This window comes from Drosophila mojavensis, unplaced genomic scaffold, assembly GCF_018153725.1.
Source record: "Drosophila mojavensis isolate 15081-1352.22 unplaced genomic scaffold, ASM1815372v1 contig_80, whole genome shotgun sequence".
Taxonomy (NCBI): Eukaryota; Metazoa; Arthropoda; class Insecta; order Diptera; family Drosophilidae; genus Drosophila; species Drosophila mojavensis.
In genome coordinates, this window is record NW_025318906.1 from 15,170,034 (window position 1) to 15,190,883 (window position 20,850).

General features: G+C 33.6%; 1 protein-coding gene across 20 annotated transcripts in view; it reads left to right on the forward strand.

Moving 5' to 3' along the window:
* LOC6580033 (serine/threonine-protein kinase MARK2) overlaps positions 1-20,850 on the forward strand; it is a 33,652-nt gene that overhangs the window by 8,489 nt on the left and 4,313 nt on the right. The window contains exons 1-13 of one of the 20 annotated variants that reach the window (XM_015164052.3): positions 691-1,864; positions 9,470-9,685; positions 9,755-9,975; positions 10,361-10,642; positions 10,715-10,908; positions 12,042-12,154; positions 12,266-12,449; positions 12,527-12,641; positions 13,126-13,253; positions 13,329-13,491; positions 14,175-14,288; positions 17,670-17,740; positions 19,137-19,260. In XM_015164052.3, coding sequence (XP_015019538.1) covers positions 857-1,864; positions 9,470-9,685; positions 9,755-9,975; positions 10,361-10,642; positions 10,715-10,908; positions 12,042-12,154; positions 12,266-12,449; positions 12,527-12,641; positions 13,126-13,253; positions 13,329-13,491; positions 14,175-14,288; positions 17,670-17,740; positions 19,137-19,260 — 2,933 coding nt within the window. In that variant the 5' untranslated portion in view covers positions 691-856. Of the gene's footprint in view, positions 1-690; positions 1,865-7,737; positions 9,300-9,469; positions 9,686-9,754; positions 9,976-10,360; positions 10,643-10,714; positions 10,909-12,041; positions 12,155-12,265; positions 12,450-12,526; positions 12,642-13,125; positions 13,254-13,328; positions 13,492-14,174; positions 14,289-17,651; positions 17,741-19,136; positions 19,261-20,850 lie in introns of those variants that run through there. The other 19 variants (XM_015164064.3, XM_015164058.3, XM_015164056.3 and 16 more) reach the window with 19 other exon arrangements.

Consider the following 20,850-nt stretch of genomic DNA (forward strand, 5'->3'; position numbering starts at 1 on the left):
AAGAGAAGAAAAAAAAAAACAAAAACGTGCCGAGCTTTTTAAAACTTGTGTTGTCACAAATGTGGGGCTTCATCGTCTCTGCTTCTATTTCGGTTTTCGTTGTCGTTGTCTCATTTTATCTCTGTATTTCGGGCGTGCGCGAGCGCGACTAACGCGTTCCACCTTCATAAGTGTGTGGAATGCATTTATGAGTGTGTGCGTGAGTGTGTGGACCTTACATTCGTTCTTTAAGCTTAAAAGCTTTTTTACCATACGTACATTCATAAATTATAATGTATAAAAGGTTTAAAATAAAATGCATGCGTATGTGTGACTGAGTGCGTGTGTGTGCTAGAAATGCGATACTCGGCAAAAGATAAGACAACGCTGTGTAATTTTTGATAGAGCTCATCCTCATGTGAGAGACCCCTAACAGAAATTGCAAACAAAATTAAGTAAATAGCCTGCATAGGAAATACATGTAATGTGACGACGCAAATTAAAATCTGCTTAAAATCGTGTATGCAAATTAAGGTTAGACCTTCAGATTAGCTGACGACTGAAACTGTCTTTAGTATTCATTGGACCTAAAAATAAAATAATTTAAAAAAGCTGCTCTGCAAGATGGATAACAAAGCATCAGCTGGATTGTGAATTTGTTACCGACTTTTGGCACACATACAAATACAAATATACATGTATTGCAGCATACACACATACATACATATGTAGGAGAGAATTAAATGATTGTTCAAATTAAATTTATTCAATTCGTTGTGATGTGCCCGGAGAGTTCGCGACGCGTTTGAATGTCTAAAATAAATAACAAAAAAATCCGACTAAAATTTTGGCAATTGCAAAAAAGTCAGGCAGCAACATGGGTCAGACATCGAGTCATAGGCAAAGCCTGACGTGCAGCCACAATCACAATAACAACAACAACAAGGACGACTCGAGTGCGAACGCCATTGCCTCAGCTCAGTTTGCCAGCAGACGGACATCGGCACGCAAGTCGAAATCATCATCGAAACACTATTCACCGTTACAAAAAGATGAGCTTTCAATATTACGCGATTCTTTGCTACGCAACGGCAGTATTATGCGCAAGAGCATGACCGATCCACAACGTCGGCCGGTCACCATAAGCGAGCTAACAACGAGCCAAGCTCAAGCTCAAGCACAAGCACAAGCATCGAACGCCGGCTCCGAGGATTTGCTTGTGAGAGAGCGCAGAGAGAGCTTTCAGTTACCCATTGAGTGCAGTGCCAAAGTGGAGGATGTCGCAACGGCATCCGCACCGCGCACTGAGAATCGCAATGAATTTTACATTGTTGGAGATGGGTATCATAAGACGGACTATTGCCATTATCGTACGCCCAATGGTAATTTTCACAAGCTACCCTCAGATTCGTTTCACAAAATGTCCGAGGGCTGCTTTGTGCGCATGCCCGATGGCGTATTCCGTCGCCTAGAAGTACCAAAAGCTCAACAGATATCACGTCGTGCCTCCAAGCTGGACGATATCACAGGCACTGAGAGCAATGATAATGGCTTGGGCGGTGCTACCAGTGTCAAAAAACAGCTATTAAACTTTCTGAAGAGATCGAAGAGTCATACACCTGCTACAATAGCCAAGCTACAGAAGGACAAGGACGATGCTCGACTTGAGCGCAAGCAACGTCTGTCGAATGCTATGCGACAGAGGGCGCTAGAATTGAAAACATCGTCTTCAGCGACAGCTGCCAGACTCAACAATCCGAACAATAAAATCGTAGTTACTATGATTGAGAACGGAGGTCTACCGATCGTGGCCACTAGCAAACCCGATCGACCCAAAAACAAGGATACCGCATCAATAGTTGCTGATAAGGCGCGTACCTCAAGGGTATGTACTGAACAACGTGTAGCGGGGGCTTTAGAAAGTATTTGAAAATAGATTAATTATATTTGCATACATATTTGTATACCCTGCGCCCGTGCAAATATGTTTGAAAATCCCTTTTTATATTGCCCAATAACAAATTTATAATCTTCTATAACAACTATGGAGAATGTTTTTTTTTAATTTACCAAAAATTGAGCTTCTCTTTGATCATTTGATTATTGAAATCTTTGACAATTGATTATTGTCAGTGCAATTAAATGTATGGATTTTGTTCAAATGTTTGCAACAGGCAAAAAGTTGGTATGGAATGGATATATATATATATCACGTATGAATGAATGAGTTGAGAGAGAATCGAAAATGTTATGCTGTGCTCTTTATATATTACAAGCAATTCATGTGGGGCGGTAAAATGCTCTAACAAAGAATTAACTTTCCATTGAGAATATCTCAAAATTTATAAGATCGTCGTGCTTACAAACCTTATTTAAATTATATTCTGTTTATTTTTATTCTTAATGAAGATAGTTGGATGTGTTTTTATATTACCTCTAAACTAGGGTAGAGTAAATAACAGTGCACGTGGATCTGAACTAAAATAGTTTTATCTGTTAATTATTGTTGTAAAAGTTTTTCATGGCATGTCTAATCGCTTGTAATTTATTTTATATGAGATATTGAAGCGGACAGACAAACTGGCAACATTAAGAGACGCCGATTTGGTATATCTCTAACCAGTTATAAGTTTCTAGTCTGAACTTATTTCGAATTGAAAACGGTTCTTGCTGTAGACTAGGCAAATGTACTGCGGTAGATAGCTCTCACAGTTATTATTGGCTTTAATGAATTCTGCAGAAGAAAAAAGATCTAATGTGTACTATAAAACTAAAAATATAGCAATGATCCAAGCTTAGTGCTTCTTTGTATTGATCCTAGATCACAGATCATTGATCTTATATATCATCGATCATAGATCATAGATCATAGATTTTAGATAGTGTATTCTAAATTATAGAATATAGATAATTAGAATATGAATCATAAATCGTAGATAAATGATAATAGATGCATAGATTAGTGATCAAAAGATCTTTGATCATCATCGTAGATCATGGATAGTAAATATGAGATCATAGATCATAGAACATAGTTGATAGATTATATAAATAAAAGGTCATCTATTACAAATATTACTTGTGGTCTATTTTTCGCATATTATTTTATTTGTGCGTTGTAAATATATTATTTGTGTTTTCTTTTTTCTTTTTATATATAGACTACAAATTTAGAAGCTTTGTTTACTATTACTTTGCTTGTTACATTTAAATAACAAATTTATTTATAGAATTGAAATTATTTGCCCAGTCGTAATAAAAATAGAGAGAATTATTTGTTTTAATAAATAAAAATGTTCAAACTGACCCATTTTTAGTGAAAGGTGTTTAACACTGTAATAGAGATAAGCGTTAATTTGTTGTTTCAAAGTGAGGATTGATTTTTGTTTGATTCAGATTTGACGTAGGGTTAACTAAATAAAAAAAACATCATATATATTTAAAAAATAGGAAATTTATAGTAAAAACAAAACAATTTGTTACTAAAATAGGTTTTCTCAGATCTGCTTTCAAATGTTTCACCGTTTTGAGTTATATCTTCTTATTTTATATGCTTATTTTGTTTGTGAATTATCATTTGTCTCCTGTGAAAGTCTGGAAGGGTATTCAATACTCTACTTAAAGAGTATTTATTTGTTTTTATGTTTCATTACTTATTTCGATAAAAAAAGACTTATCATTTTGTGTTGTGCTGCCCGCGTATCTGTTTTTGTTTTGTTGTTTTTTTATATTTATTTTTTAAGTCTTGTATTTGTCTTTAGCAGTGGAAATATATGCCTCATCAGCCCCTCGCATACCCTATTCCAAACTATTTTTGGATATTGTCATCGGTTATGGGCATTATATAAAAAGTTAAATTTTTAACCCTAAATTAACCGTGTTTATACTCATTTTCTTTTGATTATTGTTTCTATTTTATTTCAGATAATCCCATTAAAAAGAAAAAAATATGAAAAACTCGATTGCTCTCCATATCCAGCAATATATAACCAAATTTATATAAATATTTTTTTTTTATTCATTAGGAATACGTTAATACGGATCATTCGCAATAAAAATAGGGCTCACTTGAAAATTTAGTACATATATACATATATGAGCGATAAGATTTGAAAAGATAATCAGCAATGTATCTAGAGATGATATTGTTGACAATCTGTTTTATAATAATAACCTCTATTTGACAGTCAACTCTTATCGGAATACACACGCTACGGAAAGACTTATTTCTATACGTTTTAAGTTGAGAACAGTTTATACAATATTTTCTTGTTATATGTTCTGATATATCCTGTTAATCCTGCTAAGTAAGCAGGAAATTGTTTATCTTAACTACATAAGAATATATATTCTATATATTTATATTAGGTTAGAGGACTCGTACATTGCACATTCTATGAAAGGCGAATGTACTATATGCATCTTTACTTGACTAGTCAACCTTAGCCTTCCCATTTTTCCCAAGTCAAGCATTTTAAATCTACTGGGAAACAATGATTCTCTAGAGGTATATCAGTTCTACATTCTATTTGTCAAACAAAAAGATTTATATATTGTATCGAAATATAGAAAGTGCCCTATTTTGCGTTTACTATTTTAATTATCAAGAATATTATATATATATTATAATTATATATATTTTTCCTTCATTGTCTGTATTTTTCTCTTTCGTCCTCTCTCTCCCTCTGTCTTTTTCTTTCATTTTCTCTCTAGCACTATTTTTCTCTCTCACTCTAGCTGTCTTCTCTCTAGCACTTTTTCTATAATTCTATCTATCTCTTTATCACCGTCTGCCTCTAAAAGTTTATCAAGAGTTATCAAATTAGAAAATCTATATAGATAAATAATTACAACGATTTGTACTTTTCAAGCTATTTATAAATATTTTCGAATTAATTCCTTTATTTAGAGTGTAGAGTATTCTGCCAAAGTACCAACATTTCGCACAAAGACTTCTCTGACACTGTTTCTGTGTCAGGTAAGCTAACATTTTTTCTCAGCGTTACGCTCAGGTGATATCAGTTTGTTCATACACGCACACATGTTTACATGCATCTACACCAGCCTCACACTTACATAAGTATATAACCATGCATATACCAGAGTTCTTATCTAAAGTAACGACTATAAGATACCCCGGGCACAGCTCGCCAAATGCATAACCGTCTGCACCCTGCATATTATAATATTAAATTCAGTAAATGTTTATTACTTTTCTGGTTGCTAACCAATTACTTTGATGTTTATCTTTCGTGGGTACGGGAAAACAGTCTCTATATTGACTTAAACTCTTTATTATATGCTTAAAAGTCAGGCTGCTAATCAATAATTATCGATTTGTGTCAATTCTAATTTTAAATGTCTGTAGCTATTAAAGTGTCCGAAATTGGGTCGGAGATGGAGATGACACTCCGTTTACCGCTTGCACCAATTTCCTATACATAACTTCGAATGGTACAGGGTATAAAAATCAGCGCACCAAACGAGCTCTTTGTCAAGAATAGACAGATATGGTGGAATTGAAAACTGGTGTGTGAGTTTGTGGGTGTGTTTGTAACTGTGCATGTGTGTGTGTGCATTTTGAGTATTTCTTTTATTAGTGTTTGCGTGAGTGCTCGCGGAATACACTAATACCAGTGAGAGAACCCCACTAATAAGCAATACTTGTATGTGTGTGCGTGAGCGTGAGTGTATATACATGTATGAGTATTGAGGCCGACTTTTCTGTCTCTGACTCTGCTGTTGCTTGGCGTGTGTTGTTGCTGGTATTGATACTGGAAGTACTCGTACTCCAGTTGCTGCTGTTACTGTGGCTAAAGTGGCTGTTGGCTGTGTTAGCTGCTGAGCTGTCGCTGTAGCTGTCACTGCCTGTTGACTGTAGTTGACTGTTGGCTGACGGCGTTTACGTCAGAGTTACAAACTGTGCTTATTTAAGAAATCTAAAGCTAAAGCAAAGCAGAGTATATATTATACGCATACTTATCTACTTGTAATATAAATGCAGACAACTAACTGTGTTTCTCTACAATTGCACACCGTGTACGATTGATAAGATCGCCGATAAAAATGAAAAACGAGCATTACAAACTGAAATATCTTCGAATTTCTAATAAAACAGCCAACGAAATGTTTGCTTTTCCATAAGTGAAAATTTTTTTTTTTATTGTCTGAGAGTGGCTTATTTACTATGTTCTTGTGCTCCAGTGTCAGTGTATGTGGATGGAGAGATGTGTCTGTGTGTGTCTGTGGATGCTTTTATGTGTTTGCGTTAAAGCTTTTTGCTCTCCGAGCAAGAATTGAACGAAAAAGTGCGCTCGCAACAGTAACTATTAAATTTAAACAGATTTAACTACTGTGATTAAACTATTTACATACATATGTGTGTATGAAATAAAACGAAAATTTCTAATGAATCATAAATAAAGAGAGCAAGACGAGAGCGCAGCCAAACGTGACGCGGTCACAGAACGCAGAGTGTGTGTTAAACAGAGAGAGGGAGAGACAGGGAGAGAGCGAGAGAGTTCCTCGTTACTGAACTTGTGCAACAATCATCTTGCTGAGCGCGAACGTGAGCGTAAACCGACGTAGACGTAGTCTTTAGCAAATACCAAATACACATGCATATGTGCATGCATACATAGTACAAATGAACTTATATGCATTGGTTGCGATAGCAGTTACTTTTGCACAGGTGTATGTGAGCATTAGTGTGTGTGTGTGCGTGTGTCTGTATTAATGTGTACGCTCTCACTCTCCATCTTTTACGCTCTCAAAATTCATTGCTCTTTCTCGCACTCTGCTGCGTAGAAGTGAGTTTCTTTCAGTGTCACCAAACTCAGATTAGCTCTTGTCTATGAGTTGGCTTTTGTCGTAAATATTACGTTCGCTTTCGCACTCGCCATATGTGTACATACGTACATATATATTTGTAATTATATATACATATACAAATACATATATAAACAATCTTTCATGAGTTAGTGTAAGTCTCTGAGTGTGTGTCTTTTCGAGGTTTTAATGCGCAGCAACAGCGACTTGTTGAATTAAATATAAGTATGCTCAATGGCAAAGAGACAACGCCAACAAACAAAGTGCCGTTCATTCAATCTTTCGCGGCGAAAGCAAGAGCTTGCAAGACCAAAAAATATTAAAACACATACACATGAACATTAGACAGCTTACACATACACTGCTTATGTGTCATGTGCAGAATGCAAGTGTATTGTTTTTAGATCGACTCTAAAAAAAAGCGTTTAACTAGGCATTAAGTGAAAAACAAAAAATACTATTTTTGTTTTTAAGTACTCAATTATATAACTATAAACAAAAAATATGATAATTTAATAAATGCTGATAAATCAGAATATAATATCTATATTTAGATTAATATATTACAAATGTGTAATCGTGTCTGGCTCTAATGGAAATCGGTTAACTGATTGCGCATTGATTAGATGTAGCTCGAGTTGTTTTAAAGGTGTTTAATCGACATTCACTGTTCGAAAAGTTTCGCCGCACTGAAAGTGCTTTCTCTTTGGCATTGTTAATAATAAAAGAATACAATTTGATAAAATGAACTCGATTTTTGATCAAAATAAAAACGTTTAAGTGAATTTGCAAAAAAAAAAAAAAAAAAAAAAATATCTATATAAATATAATGAATGTTGACATAGATATATATTGTATATATAGAATATATATAATAAATATCATTAAATAATTTTCTCGATGAATGCAGAAAGTCTGACTAAACTTCTATGATAAAAAAGAAAAAGCTAACTGAAAGCAGTGCAAAGTGCAAAGCAAAAAAAGTGCGAAAATTAGTGATATTCTAAAGGAAAAAGAATAATATACAAATGGATCGTGCTTTACAACCGGAAGCAGCGCCATCCAAAATGGAGACAACGGCACCGGACCTAAATCGCGGCGATGTGTCCCGCAAGAGCGTTCGCGTCTATTCAGCACGCAAAGGTTTGGCACCAGCGCCCCCCAATCTAGGGCTGGCTACAAGCAGCACCACCACCAGTAGCAGCAGCAGCACCACCAGCAACAATACCAACAACACCAGCAATAATAGTGAAAATAAGAACAACAACAACAACAACAATAGCAGTGATAGCGATAACTTGCCCCAGCAGCAGCCTCACAGAAGGCAAGAGTTTGCCAACAGTGCAACAATGACTGCTAAGGAAATCGATCTCAGCGATGCACAGCATGTGGACTATGATGCAGTCGTCGAATTGCGTCGGCCAGGTGATATAGCAGTGCCGCCGCCACGCGTTGCCGTTTCAGCAATACCAGCGCTACACCTGCAGAGCCAGAGCCGGCCAAAGGTGGCGCCACGTGTTCAAATGACCGCCGAAGATGATGTGGGCGTTGCTTTCGCCTTGGGCTCCATTGAGAAGCATATACTCAATGTGGAGGAGAGTTTCAAGCAGCAGCAGCTCAGTGAGCAGCAGCAGGAGCAGCAGGACCAGTCTCAATCCTCCATGGACGTGGTCATACGCAAGCAGAGCAAGCGCTACGGCGAGACAGAGAACTTGTTGCGGCCCGGCATCAGCGATATGTCGTCCGAGAATGACTTTCAGTATCTGGGCGGTCGTCGAAACAATCTGGACGATAGCAATGAGCAGATGATGACAGAGTTTCAGCGCGGCAGCGATGGACGCAATTCAATTGGTGCCTATTCCAAGAACTCCTCGGGTACGGTTAGTGGACGATCAGGTGGGCTGAAGGCCAAGCTCGCGCGCACTGCCTCGGATACGAAGAACACGGATACGGTGCTGGCTATGCGTGCTAATCTGAAACAGAAGGAGCATCAGCATCACGATGCCAACAAGCAGCAGCAGCAGCTGCAGCAGCCGCCTTGGCGACCGGCCAACAGTCAAGATCGTCCGGCTCCGACGCCAGCTGTTAGAACATCGGCAAGCAGAGGCAACAGCAGCTCGAGCGTTGTGGACGGAGGCTCTTCCTCCAAGCTGACAGCGACCACGATTTCGGCCAGCAAGCGACGCGAAGAGAATTTGCGCCAATTTGAGGCGCTGCTGGCACAGAAATCATCGCATCGTCATGGAGCAAGTGCAGCGGCATCGGGCAGTCATGCGACAACAGCTGCATCTTCAGTCCATGCAGCGGCATCGAAACGTCGCTCGGAACGTCCCGTTGTGACACCCATACCGCCTTTCAACTCTGGCCGCGCCGATGCTGGACCGCCGCCCGTCGAGCCGCGAGCCCCCAGCTCCGGGGCGGGACATCATCGAACGTCAGCTACCAATGCAGCTGTCACACGTACCAATGTATACGGCAACAGTGTTGCTCAGGTAAACCAATCTAAAGTGCAGCTCAAATACATTTACGAATTTTTTACAACTACCTTTAAATACCTCAGGGGCGGGGCGACTATAGCTCATAACATTCTATTGAAAGATCCACACAAATTGAAAATTACATATGAAACTAATTTGTGTTTTTGATCTGGCTCTTTTTGCAGGGATCCCCGAATCTGCAGATGCGAAGCAGTGCTCCGATGCGATGGCGTGCCACTGAGGAGCATATCGGAAAATATAAGCTCATCAAGACGATCGGAAAGGGAAACTTTGCCAAAGTGAAACTAGCAAAGCATCTGCCCACTGGCAAGGAAGTAGCAATAAAAATAATTGACAAAACCCAATTAAATCCTGGGTCACTTCAGAAACTCTTTAGAGAGGTAATCAATACATCCATAAATATATAGATGATCATTTTACTAAAAGAATCCATAATATTTAATACACAGGTTAGGATAATGAAAATGCTTGATCACCCCAACATAGTGAAACTTTTTCAAGTTATCGAAACGGAAAAGACGTTGTATCTCATCATGGAGTACGCATCAGGTGGTGAGGTCTTTGACTATTTGGTACTACATGGGCGTATGAAAGAGAAGGAGGCGCGTGTTAAGTTTCGTCAAATTGTATCGGCTGTGCAATACTGTCATCAGAAGAGAATAATACACAGGTGTGTAATCGATAATTAAGTTTCTATAGTATTTCTATAACCTGAATCAGTACGAGTCGGAAGTTTTATAGAAAATTAATGCAATATTTCATTTGTAAATTAAACTTGTCATATAAGTGCTATAAAATAAGTGATGATATCATCGAATTTGCATTCATTTCTCATAGACCTTATCAGACTTTAGGAACTCTTTTTTTCCGATAACTTAACGTGAAATTCCCGATTCGGAACCTAGGAAATGAACTGTTTTAAACTTTTATGATTCACACTCTGCATGCAACAAACATTGAGAATAGTTCAATTGTGTCAAACATATCTATTTATATCTTATCTACAAACTTTATCGACTATTATATGTGTGTGAATTGTTTACTTTTCTTAACAGGGACTTAAAAGCTGAGAACTTATTATTAGACAGCGAGTTGAATATAAAAATAGCAGATTTTGGATTTTCGAACGAGTTCACGCCCGGCTCAAAGTTGGATACATTTTGCGGCAGCCCACCCTATGCAGCGCCCGAGCTCTTCCAGGGTAAAAAATATGATGGACCTGAGGTGGATGTTTGGTCGTTGGGCGTTATATTGTATACGTTAGTGAGCGGATCCCTGCCTTTCGACGGTTCCACTTTGAGGGAGCTACGCGAACGTGTACTCAGAGGCAAATATAGGTAATGTACCGAGAAACCTAAAGTTATATATGTATGCATAGATATATATTAATATATTTTGTTGTTTATTAGAATTCCATTCTATATGTCAACTGATTGCGAAAATTTGCTGCGCAAGTTTCTAGTACTAAATCCTGCTAAACGTGCTAGTCTTGAAACAATCATGGGCGACAAGTGGATGAATATGGGGTTTGAAGACGATGAGCTCAAGCCATACATAGAGCCAAAACAAGATTTAGCCGATCCCAAGCGGATAGGTAAGACGGGTACTGTATACGAAATTCATTACTAATACTATTAACGAATTGTGTGTTAAAAGTTTTGCCTGTTGATTATTTTTGTATTTTATTACAATTGATGTACTTCGATATATCTACAAATATAGATATATCGTACTGTCGTGATGTGAAATAGTATTTCAATTTGAATATTTTGAATTTTTTGTTGTTGTATTCATATCTACATATATATACAGAATATTTCCCGTTTGTATACTTTATAATTTGAATTATTCTTATTTTGTATTTCTTGGCTGTTGTTAGTTGTTTGCTATATACATAAATACGTACATATTTGCTTAAAAATTCTCGATACAGCTGCGGGGGTACAAACCGGAGTTAAACACTCAGCATCGGCATCAGCATCAGCATCGATCCGACGCAGTGCATTTGACTTGATGTTAATGATGATCTTTTTAATCGGCGAATGGAAAGTGCCACACCAAAATGTATGCAATCCCTTTGTGGGAGAAACGTTATTTTGGAATGGCAATCATCATTAAATAAATAAATACTCTTTGTTTCTCTATCTCTTACAATTTCTTTATTTTTTTGTTTGCTTCAAATTATCAAGATCTGCCGGGAGAAAAAATGAATCATATCTCTTTATGAAAAAAAAAAAAAAAAAAAAATTATTTAATATTTTTCTATAAATATATTATATATTTTTTTTTATCTATCATCATTTATTCGAATTATCTATCTCCGGTTTGCGTCCTTAAATTCGATACAATAATGATAATTAATATGTACCTATGTATGATCATCAAGTTAAAGATCTCTATAAATATTTTGTTGTTATTTCGAAAAAATGCATGGCAATGTTGTAAACTTTTGTTATACTGTGATTAAACATACTAAACGAAAAACGAAAATTAATATGTAACTCTGCGAAACCTAAAGGCTTCTATAGAGCACACAATTCTGGCTGTACTCGAACAGTTCGCGAGAACTGTTCAAGCTAAAATGTTATGTAATTGTAATGAATTTGCATGTAATGTATACCTATCGACAATTTTTTGTATGTATCAAGCTAAATCGCATTTGCCTATATGTATAATTGAAGAATATAATTATTATTAAATACCTTGCCCAACATTTTCTTTTGATAAATTGTATAGAAGCTCTAGTCGCAATGGGCTACAATCGACAAGAAATCGAAGCGTCACTGGCTCAGGTGCGTTATGATGACGTATTCGCCACGTATTTGCTGCTGGGTCGCAAGAGCACCGATGTAAGTGTGAGGCGTGTTGTCTGTTTGATTTGTGAAATACCCTGGAATGATATATATTTCGCTTTCTTTATGCCTGCCTTCCTACCTGCCTGCCTGCTGTTGTACGTTTAGCCTGAAAGTGACGGGTCACGATCCGGATCATCGCTCTCGCTGCGCAACATCTCTGGCACCGAGGCTGGGGCCAATGCGGGCAATGCGGTCGTCCAAAGTCCCACACATCGTGGCGTACACAGAAGTATATCGGCGTCGAGTACCAAGCCAAGTCGTCGAGCTTCGTCCGGTGCGGAAACGTTACGTAAGTCCCATAATGGGGCTGCAATTTACTGAATGAATAATGAATAACATTTTTGTTCAAAATTCCCACAAATTCAGGTGTTGGACCCGCAAATGCCACAACAACCGTTACGGCTGCTGCAATAGGCGTGGCGCCTGTCAACCCAAGCAATAACTATAATGCTGTTGGATCAGTCGCCGATCGTGCATCAGTGTAAGTATTTACAATATCTATAGAGATCTAAAGACATTTGTACACGTAGGTCTTTCTTTCTATAAGTATGGGTATACTGAATCAAAAGTTTTCTCTATGGAAATCAATATGAAACTTAAATTTTTTATTTTATTTTGTTAATTAGATGAATGCCCTATTCAGGGTATTTTCTAGTTAGGCATTGCCGATCACAATAATATATTATATGTTAATACTTATATAGCTTTGTATATACGTATATAAATTTCTCTAGCCATATTATCGTCTGTCTGACGAAGTGTTAAGTCTTTTTCCAGACAAGTCTAAATCTGCTAAGATATATATTGATACAAATTTTTAGCATATTCATGTATTGATTCATGTGCTAAATTGTTAAACCACAGACTATCTAAGTACACATTAATAAAGTTAAAGTGTGAATGTAATTATCGTTTTATGTAAAACATTTCATATTTACTTAATAATTTATCATCTCTATTTACAGTGGTAGCAATTTTAAGCGTCAAAATACTATAGACTCAGCAACAATTAAGGAGAATACGGCACGGCTGGCCGCACAGAATCAGAGGCCAGCGTCTGCCACACAGAAGATGCTAACCACAACAGATACATGTAACTGGCTGTTTGCTTATCTCTATCTCTCGTGAATGACAATCGTTTAATCTATTTAATCTCTGTTTATTACAGCGCTGAATAGTCCAGCTAAGCCGCGTACAGCTGCGAAATACGATCCCACTAATGGCAATCGCACAGTTAGCGGTACGAGTGGCATTATACCACGACGTTCGACCACACTCTATGAAAAGACTTCATCGACGGAGAAAACCAATGTTATTCCTGCAGAGACAAAGTACGTGAATGTGGTAACACTTCTATCCATTGTTGGCACACCAATGATTATTTTCGATTATCATTTGCCTAATTTTCCAATTATGCATTAGTTCTTTGGTATTGTTATTGTTATTGTCGTTATTTCAAACTGTTATTCGTTGGTCGATTCGCAGTTTTTTTTTAGTTGGACAACCAGACAGACAGTTAGTGCCTCTCGCTCGCTAGTTTTATATATTATCATCAGTATATCTATATATATATCTATCTATATTTCTTCTCAGTTTGCACATATTTATGGTTAGTTTATCAAGTATATAAACAGATAATGTTATGTTGTGTATAGAGCATATGTACATATCTAGATTATCAGTATATATATTACTATATACATCTCTCTATATATATATTGCTGCGCACAAATTCAGTTTTTCCTATTTATTTCTAAGTTGCAAAACCGAAAATCAATTATCAAATATCTCTTTTGTTCACATATATCTAACTATATATTTTCGTAAATTGAGGTGTGTGGGTTATGTTTTTCAAAATGTATATGTTTAGTTTTAAAATCAACAAAAAAAAAAAAAACACAAACGATCAAAAATACTCAGCTCAATCCATTGCAACTCGAATGACAATGACTACAACATATTTACAACTTTTTGCCAATCTTTCGACTAAACATATATGTATAAACGTAACCAGTAGTGGATCTGCAGCTACCGCTGGAAAGGGTCACACAAAAAGCGCCTCTATTTCAAGCCCTAGGCCATCCACTGATGGATGCATATCAGTATCAATTGACCCACTTGGATCGAGGTATACACTTGCATCATACATTAGCAAAAAAAAAAAAAAACATTTAAAACTAATTTTTATCGAATTGTATACAAACAATTTATAATTGTTGTTAATTTTACAAAGACATTTTTTTATGCTCTTATCTAAAAACCAAATTGGCTGCTTAATTTTGATTAACTCTTTTATGATTTGAGTCAAAGGTTTTACATTTTGTTATGTAGAGCAGAATTAATTTGATTCATTTTTCAAATCTCTTAACACACTTGATATTGATATATAAATTGACGCAGGTATTAGTAGGGCATTTAGTAAATTCGAAAAGGGCGACGACGTGTTTGACCGTAGCTCTGTCCGACAGTCGAAATTTTTTTATTTGTATTTTTTTTTTTCTGTGCTCGTCCCAAATTCAAAAACTCACAATGTTGATTAATTAGTTTTTGACATTTGTCCTGCAGCTGAATTGTTGCATGTTTGCCTGCATCTGAATTCATTTAAGTGTGTGTAGTCTTTGACCTAATTATAATTATACATTTGAATAGAGTATGAATTTTGAAGAAACTGTTGAAAGTGCGATATTAAGGAACTTTGGAGATCGAACAGTCATAGAGTCAACACATATTTGAATAATAAAAATATTTTAGTATGTACTAAAGTGATGAGATAAAATTTTTAGCTAACCCAAAATTTTTTCATTCTGAGAATCATTATCTTTAATTAATTAAAAATTAAGTCAGCTTCCATACAAATGTTTGTAATGGAAATTTAGGTCTACATACATATCAAGTAGGTGTACTAAAATTCCCATAATTCACATAAATTAGTTTAAAGGCGAGGCCTTTCAAATTATGCTCTCAACTCAGTCCAGCTCTCCAAATCGAACAGGTGTACTTGCCGAACTATTTCATTATTTTAAGAACAGAGCAATTTTCTTATACAACAGATATGTGATTTTTATAGTAATTGGTTCACTTTCGTTTATGTGTAGAATTGCTTTACCTATTCAGTAATCAATAGAAATTTCTGTTATTCGTTTATCTCAAATGTGAATATAATAATATTCATGTGGTCTTCTCGTATAGTCTGCTTTTGTTTGTTTACGATTTGTTATGATATATACGTTCAGTTACAGATTTGTTGCGCTCTTTACTAATCCCCATTGAATTTCGAAAAAAAGAAAATGTAGAAATGTGTTTGGTTTAATTTGTTTATCTCTTTTTATTATAACACTCTAACAAATTTGATCCATTAAATAATGTAAATTTCTTATCTTTTCATGTTTTATACAATATTGAACAATAACTGTTTATAAACCAATTGTCTAATTTTGATAACTACCACACTACTACTACTACATACATCCAATCTTTGTGGCGATCAATCGAACAAAAAACTCTACAACAATCTTCTTCGTATTATCGGTGTTCGTAAAATCTTTTATCTTTCACATTTTGTTTACAAACAACAACAACAAATCAAATGCAAATCAAATCAAAATCTTGTTAAATATGTGATTTTTAATTCGAATTGTCGATTCGAATAAAACAATTAATTTTGGATTCGTAAACCCCGAACCGATCCGATCCGATCTGAACCGAACAAACTTTGGTGAGTGAAATTGCAAAAACAAAAATATATTTTAAGCGAGACAAATCTATAAGTATACTAAATAATTTAGCGTAATTCCATTTTAAATTGCTTTACACATATTGTGGCATGCGCGGTATTAAGTCCAAATAATATATATATTCTTCTTCTATTTGTTATTTTTGTTATACTTAAACCTAAACGAGATATTGTCTGTTAATGCGCTGAAACCAAACTTTATATGAATGTATTTATGTGTCTGCTTAACATTTGATGATGACAATGATGTAGGTAGTTCCTAACGAGATTTGCTACTCACATAGATCGACAACATAGATCACGTAAATTCTTCATTCTGCATGACTGAGGCTCCAGTTCCCGAGTAACTTCACTTCCGACAATTTGTACTCATTGGTAGATCGAAAAATACTCTCTCTATTATATATACATATATACCCATAAGTTGATGTTGTAAATTCTTTGTGCAAGAATCATCGATTGTGTCTATTTCTCTTTCCACATCTCTGTGTACCTATCTATCTAACTACCTATATAATATATTTTTTTTATATTTTTACTACCTCTTTTACTGGATCTCTTGAACACATACTTAAATACTAAGTAATACAGAAGACAAACTAATATAAATTAATATGTTTACTAGGCCCAGCTCTACTATAGCTGCTATGTATGAATGTTAAACAAAGTTAGGATTACTTAATTATAATAAAAATAAATATAATGGTATATGGTTTTCAACTAGTCTTGTCCATATATATACTTTGCTTATTGCTTAACGCCTAGTTCCTCCATCCATTATGTCAATTTTCAAAGCTTGAACGTTTTATTATCGAGTACATTTCATATATATCATCCATTTAAGGACTGTTTCAGACTTTACCGGATATATCCACTCAAAAAAAAAAAAAATTACTTTCGTCTGAACTCTTTTTGCTATTAGTTTCCATCATTAATTCAAATCTTTGCTTTAACCAACTTTATTATATAGCAAACTTCTAATTTTTAATTTAATTTCTATAATATAAGAATGTAATTTTAAGAGCTCGTTTTTTCTTTTGAACAAAATTTACATGATTGATTTTTTTAAAATTTTTTCTTTTCATTATATTTGTGTGTCTACCAACATGATTACAAAAATAAACCTAAAATATAAACAATCATAAACCGTTACCGAAAACCGTTGCCAAACCATCACATTAATCAAAATATATATAATCTGCTTGATTCGCGCTTGATTCTCGTCTGTATACATATTTTGTCATGGCGTCAAATTGAAAATACAAATTAATTAATTACGATCGATAACAACAATAACAAAACCAACCAAACAATGATACGATGAAACACTATTGAATACTTGCCCATCACTACGGATTGGAAAATAATCGAAATCGAAATTATAATCGAATTCATACGCTGATGATGACAAACATACATACACACATGATCGGTCTCCCACTTCACTCACACAAACACACACACACACACACATTAAAACGAATTTGAATTTGCCTGTCTATATTAACGGTCAAAACACACACATTGCACAATATATCAAATGATAAAACTATAAACTGTTATATATATATATATATAATATATATAAAAAATACATTCGTTTTCTGATATATGCAATTCATTGGACTATATATAACTACGAACTGACTGAATGATTCGATCGATATCCATTCATACGTATGTGTGTGCATACATGTATTGTACTTGTACATATATATATATATATGCGATATATACACAATATATATATATATATAGTCTGTTCGATCGACTTAGAATGGCATCGGCTGTTAAATCAAGCAGACACTTTCCAAGGAATGTTCCATCACGTTCAACCTTTCACTCTGGTGAGTTTTTCTGTTTTAATTATTTTTATTAGTTTTAGTAAAACTTAACTTAATTTTACTCACAACTTTACTAAAAAAAACAAACATTTTATATAGACTAAATTAAATAATAATATCGAATTACCAAACTATCGAATTTCGTTAAGTTTCCTTATTCCATATTTATTTTTTACTCTTTTTCATTAAATCATAAAAAGAAAAAAATATGTAAATTTTATTAGCACGTAAAATGAATAAAAAATAATTTTAAGTCTAAATTATATGAATGCTCCATTATTATTATTACTATCAATATAAATATTTATATTATTCTTATAATCATTCTTATTATTATTATTATTATTGTATGCTAATTTGTGCTTTGTTGTTGTCTTATGCATCCGCCCAACATCGCTTCTCATCTTTTAGTGGATTGCTTTTCCTTAATTTAATGTTCGTTTTGATCATGCACGATTGTCCAAATCGAAGAAGATGCATTGTTATTATACTATATCAATCATAAACATTATGATAATTGCACGTAGGTGCTTCAAGCCAACAACTATTTATAGTTTAATTCTAATGTACAATACTAGAAATTATCGATAAATATATCGTTTTCAATAAATCCTACGATAAATATTATGATGTAAGACGAAAGGAGAGAAGGAGTTATTTTCCAGTAGGTGAAATAAAGAGTAACTTAATCTGCCAAATTTTAAGATATATGATTGTACATATATTTAAGTTGAGCTGTAGAGTAGGTCAATTATAATCAAATTGCAGAACTCGTTAAAAGAAAGAATTTGGAAAACTAATTTAATGTTAGAGAATATCTGTTGCAGCGTTAATACGCAAATATATCATTTTTTCTTTCATTTGAGATTAGAGTTGAGTTAAGCTCACAAATAACTTTTATAGCTAATCAAGTTTAGTTTGTATTCTGGATTAAAAATAGATTTTCTTTGGCATTATATATTTATATAAAAATATATACATGTATTTATGTATCCAGTATATCTTTTTTATGTTTTCTATTTTATAGATTAAAGATATATTGTCTTATATGAATAATGAGTATAACAGGATATCAAGACCAATTACTCAATTTCACATGAACAGTTAAAAAGCTCTCATGATTTATATAATTTAAGTATATATAAATAACACACATAGTTATGATATTTCTACTAAAATAAAACTATTATTTAAATACATATATATACATTTATAAATAATTCTAATTGTATTAAATAGTTGCCTAAATATATTTATACATATATATTCTTTTCAATCTAGACTTAACTATCTGAAATTTATTGTAGTTCTGTGTGTGTTTCTAGTAAGCTTAGCCAGTGTTTATTTATATTATTTTAGCTATGCTTTATAACTAATAGAATTTTGTTTATTTTTGTAGGTCAAACCAGGGCAAGAAACAACACGGCGCTGGAATATTCCGGTACAAGTGGAGCCTCCGGTGATTCGCCTCATCCGGGCCGCATGAGCTTCTTTTCGAAACTTTCCTCCCGTTTTAGCAAACGGTAAGTGTGCCCACAGCATTTCATATCAATTTTATTTGATCTTATGTTTTTATTATTTTTTGTTTTTGTTTTTTATTTGTCGTTATTTCTTCTCTAAATATTACAAGAAAAGCAAATGCAGTTTACAAAAATATTAAATTCCAAAATTTTTTATTTGTTCATATTTCTTTTTATTTGAAATTTCTTTTTGGATACAATTATTTTGTTTCATATTTCATTCTTGCATATTTGCACATACACATATATGTACATATGTATGTGTTTATGTTTTGTACCATATCCGTTCTAATTTTTTTTTATATATTTTGTTTTCAATAATAATTCAAAATTTTAGGACAGACCCTAGAAGTTAAGTTAATTGAAATGTAAAACGAAAACTCGCTAAAGGCTTTCCATTTAATTAGTTACAAAATTAAAAAAAAAAAAGTTTAAAAATATAATATTAAAATCATTTTATTCTATTAACAACACAACAATAATAATATTACAATTATTTTATTAATTAAAAAAAAAAACAACTATTGAAAAAAAAATTAAAATTTTATCAAATATTGTAAAGTTTTTTATAAAAAATATTAAACGAAATTAAAGTTTATATAAATTGTGAATAAATTAAAATACTTTTACATTTTGTGACTAATTAAATAAATTTTAAAAGTAGTCAAAATGATTTCTTAAACGCCAATTCATGTAGAACAATTTAAGATATTTCCCGTTTAGGGAAGCTGAGCTGAAATCTGTTGTCATTTAGTAAACAAGAAAACAGAACTGGTCCAAAAAAGTTTATTTGCGATGTGCTGAAACGGAAATTAAAACTGGAAAGTTAAAATTGCAGAACTATATATATTTATCGAGAAAAATAAGTAAGAATATGCTAATGTGGAGGGAGGAGGAATTCTGACATTAACAATAATATTGTTTTTCTACAAATTTCAACGAATTATATTTTTCAATTTTATTGATAATATATATATATATATATTTTTTTTTTGATTAAAGATTTTAAAATATAGAATGAAAATTAATTTCGCTTTTCAGTCGGTTATTTTACATTATATTTCATGATGTTATTGTATATATTCTTAAATTATAACTTGATAAAACCATTTGTTGAATTGTTACATCAGATCTAAATTCCAATTCAGTACATCAAAAAACGGTTTTGGATTATTGTTTACAATTTTTGTAGTAGTTGTTTTTATTTAATTATACGACATAATGAATAAATATTTAAGCAGACATTCGAGGTGAAACTGAAATCCAAATTAGAATTTAAAACGAAATTTAAATTGAACTAAAAAGTATTTATTAGCTCTCGTTCCATATGGCTTACATTTGATATTGAGGGCAAATGCTTCGCATTTTTATACATTTTTTATTTTTCAGTTTTGCATGTTTATTATTTTAAATTGGTTTTCAAAATTCGTAATGCATTTTAAAGTTTTATTTTCGCATATAAAGAACAGAAAAAATATTTTTGGTTGCATGCAGTGTTTTTATTTTCTAAATAAAATGAAATTTTGAATTTTTAATTTTATTGTAATTATTATTATTTTTTAAAATTGTTTCTTATTTATTCTAATTCATTAA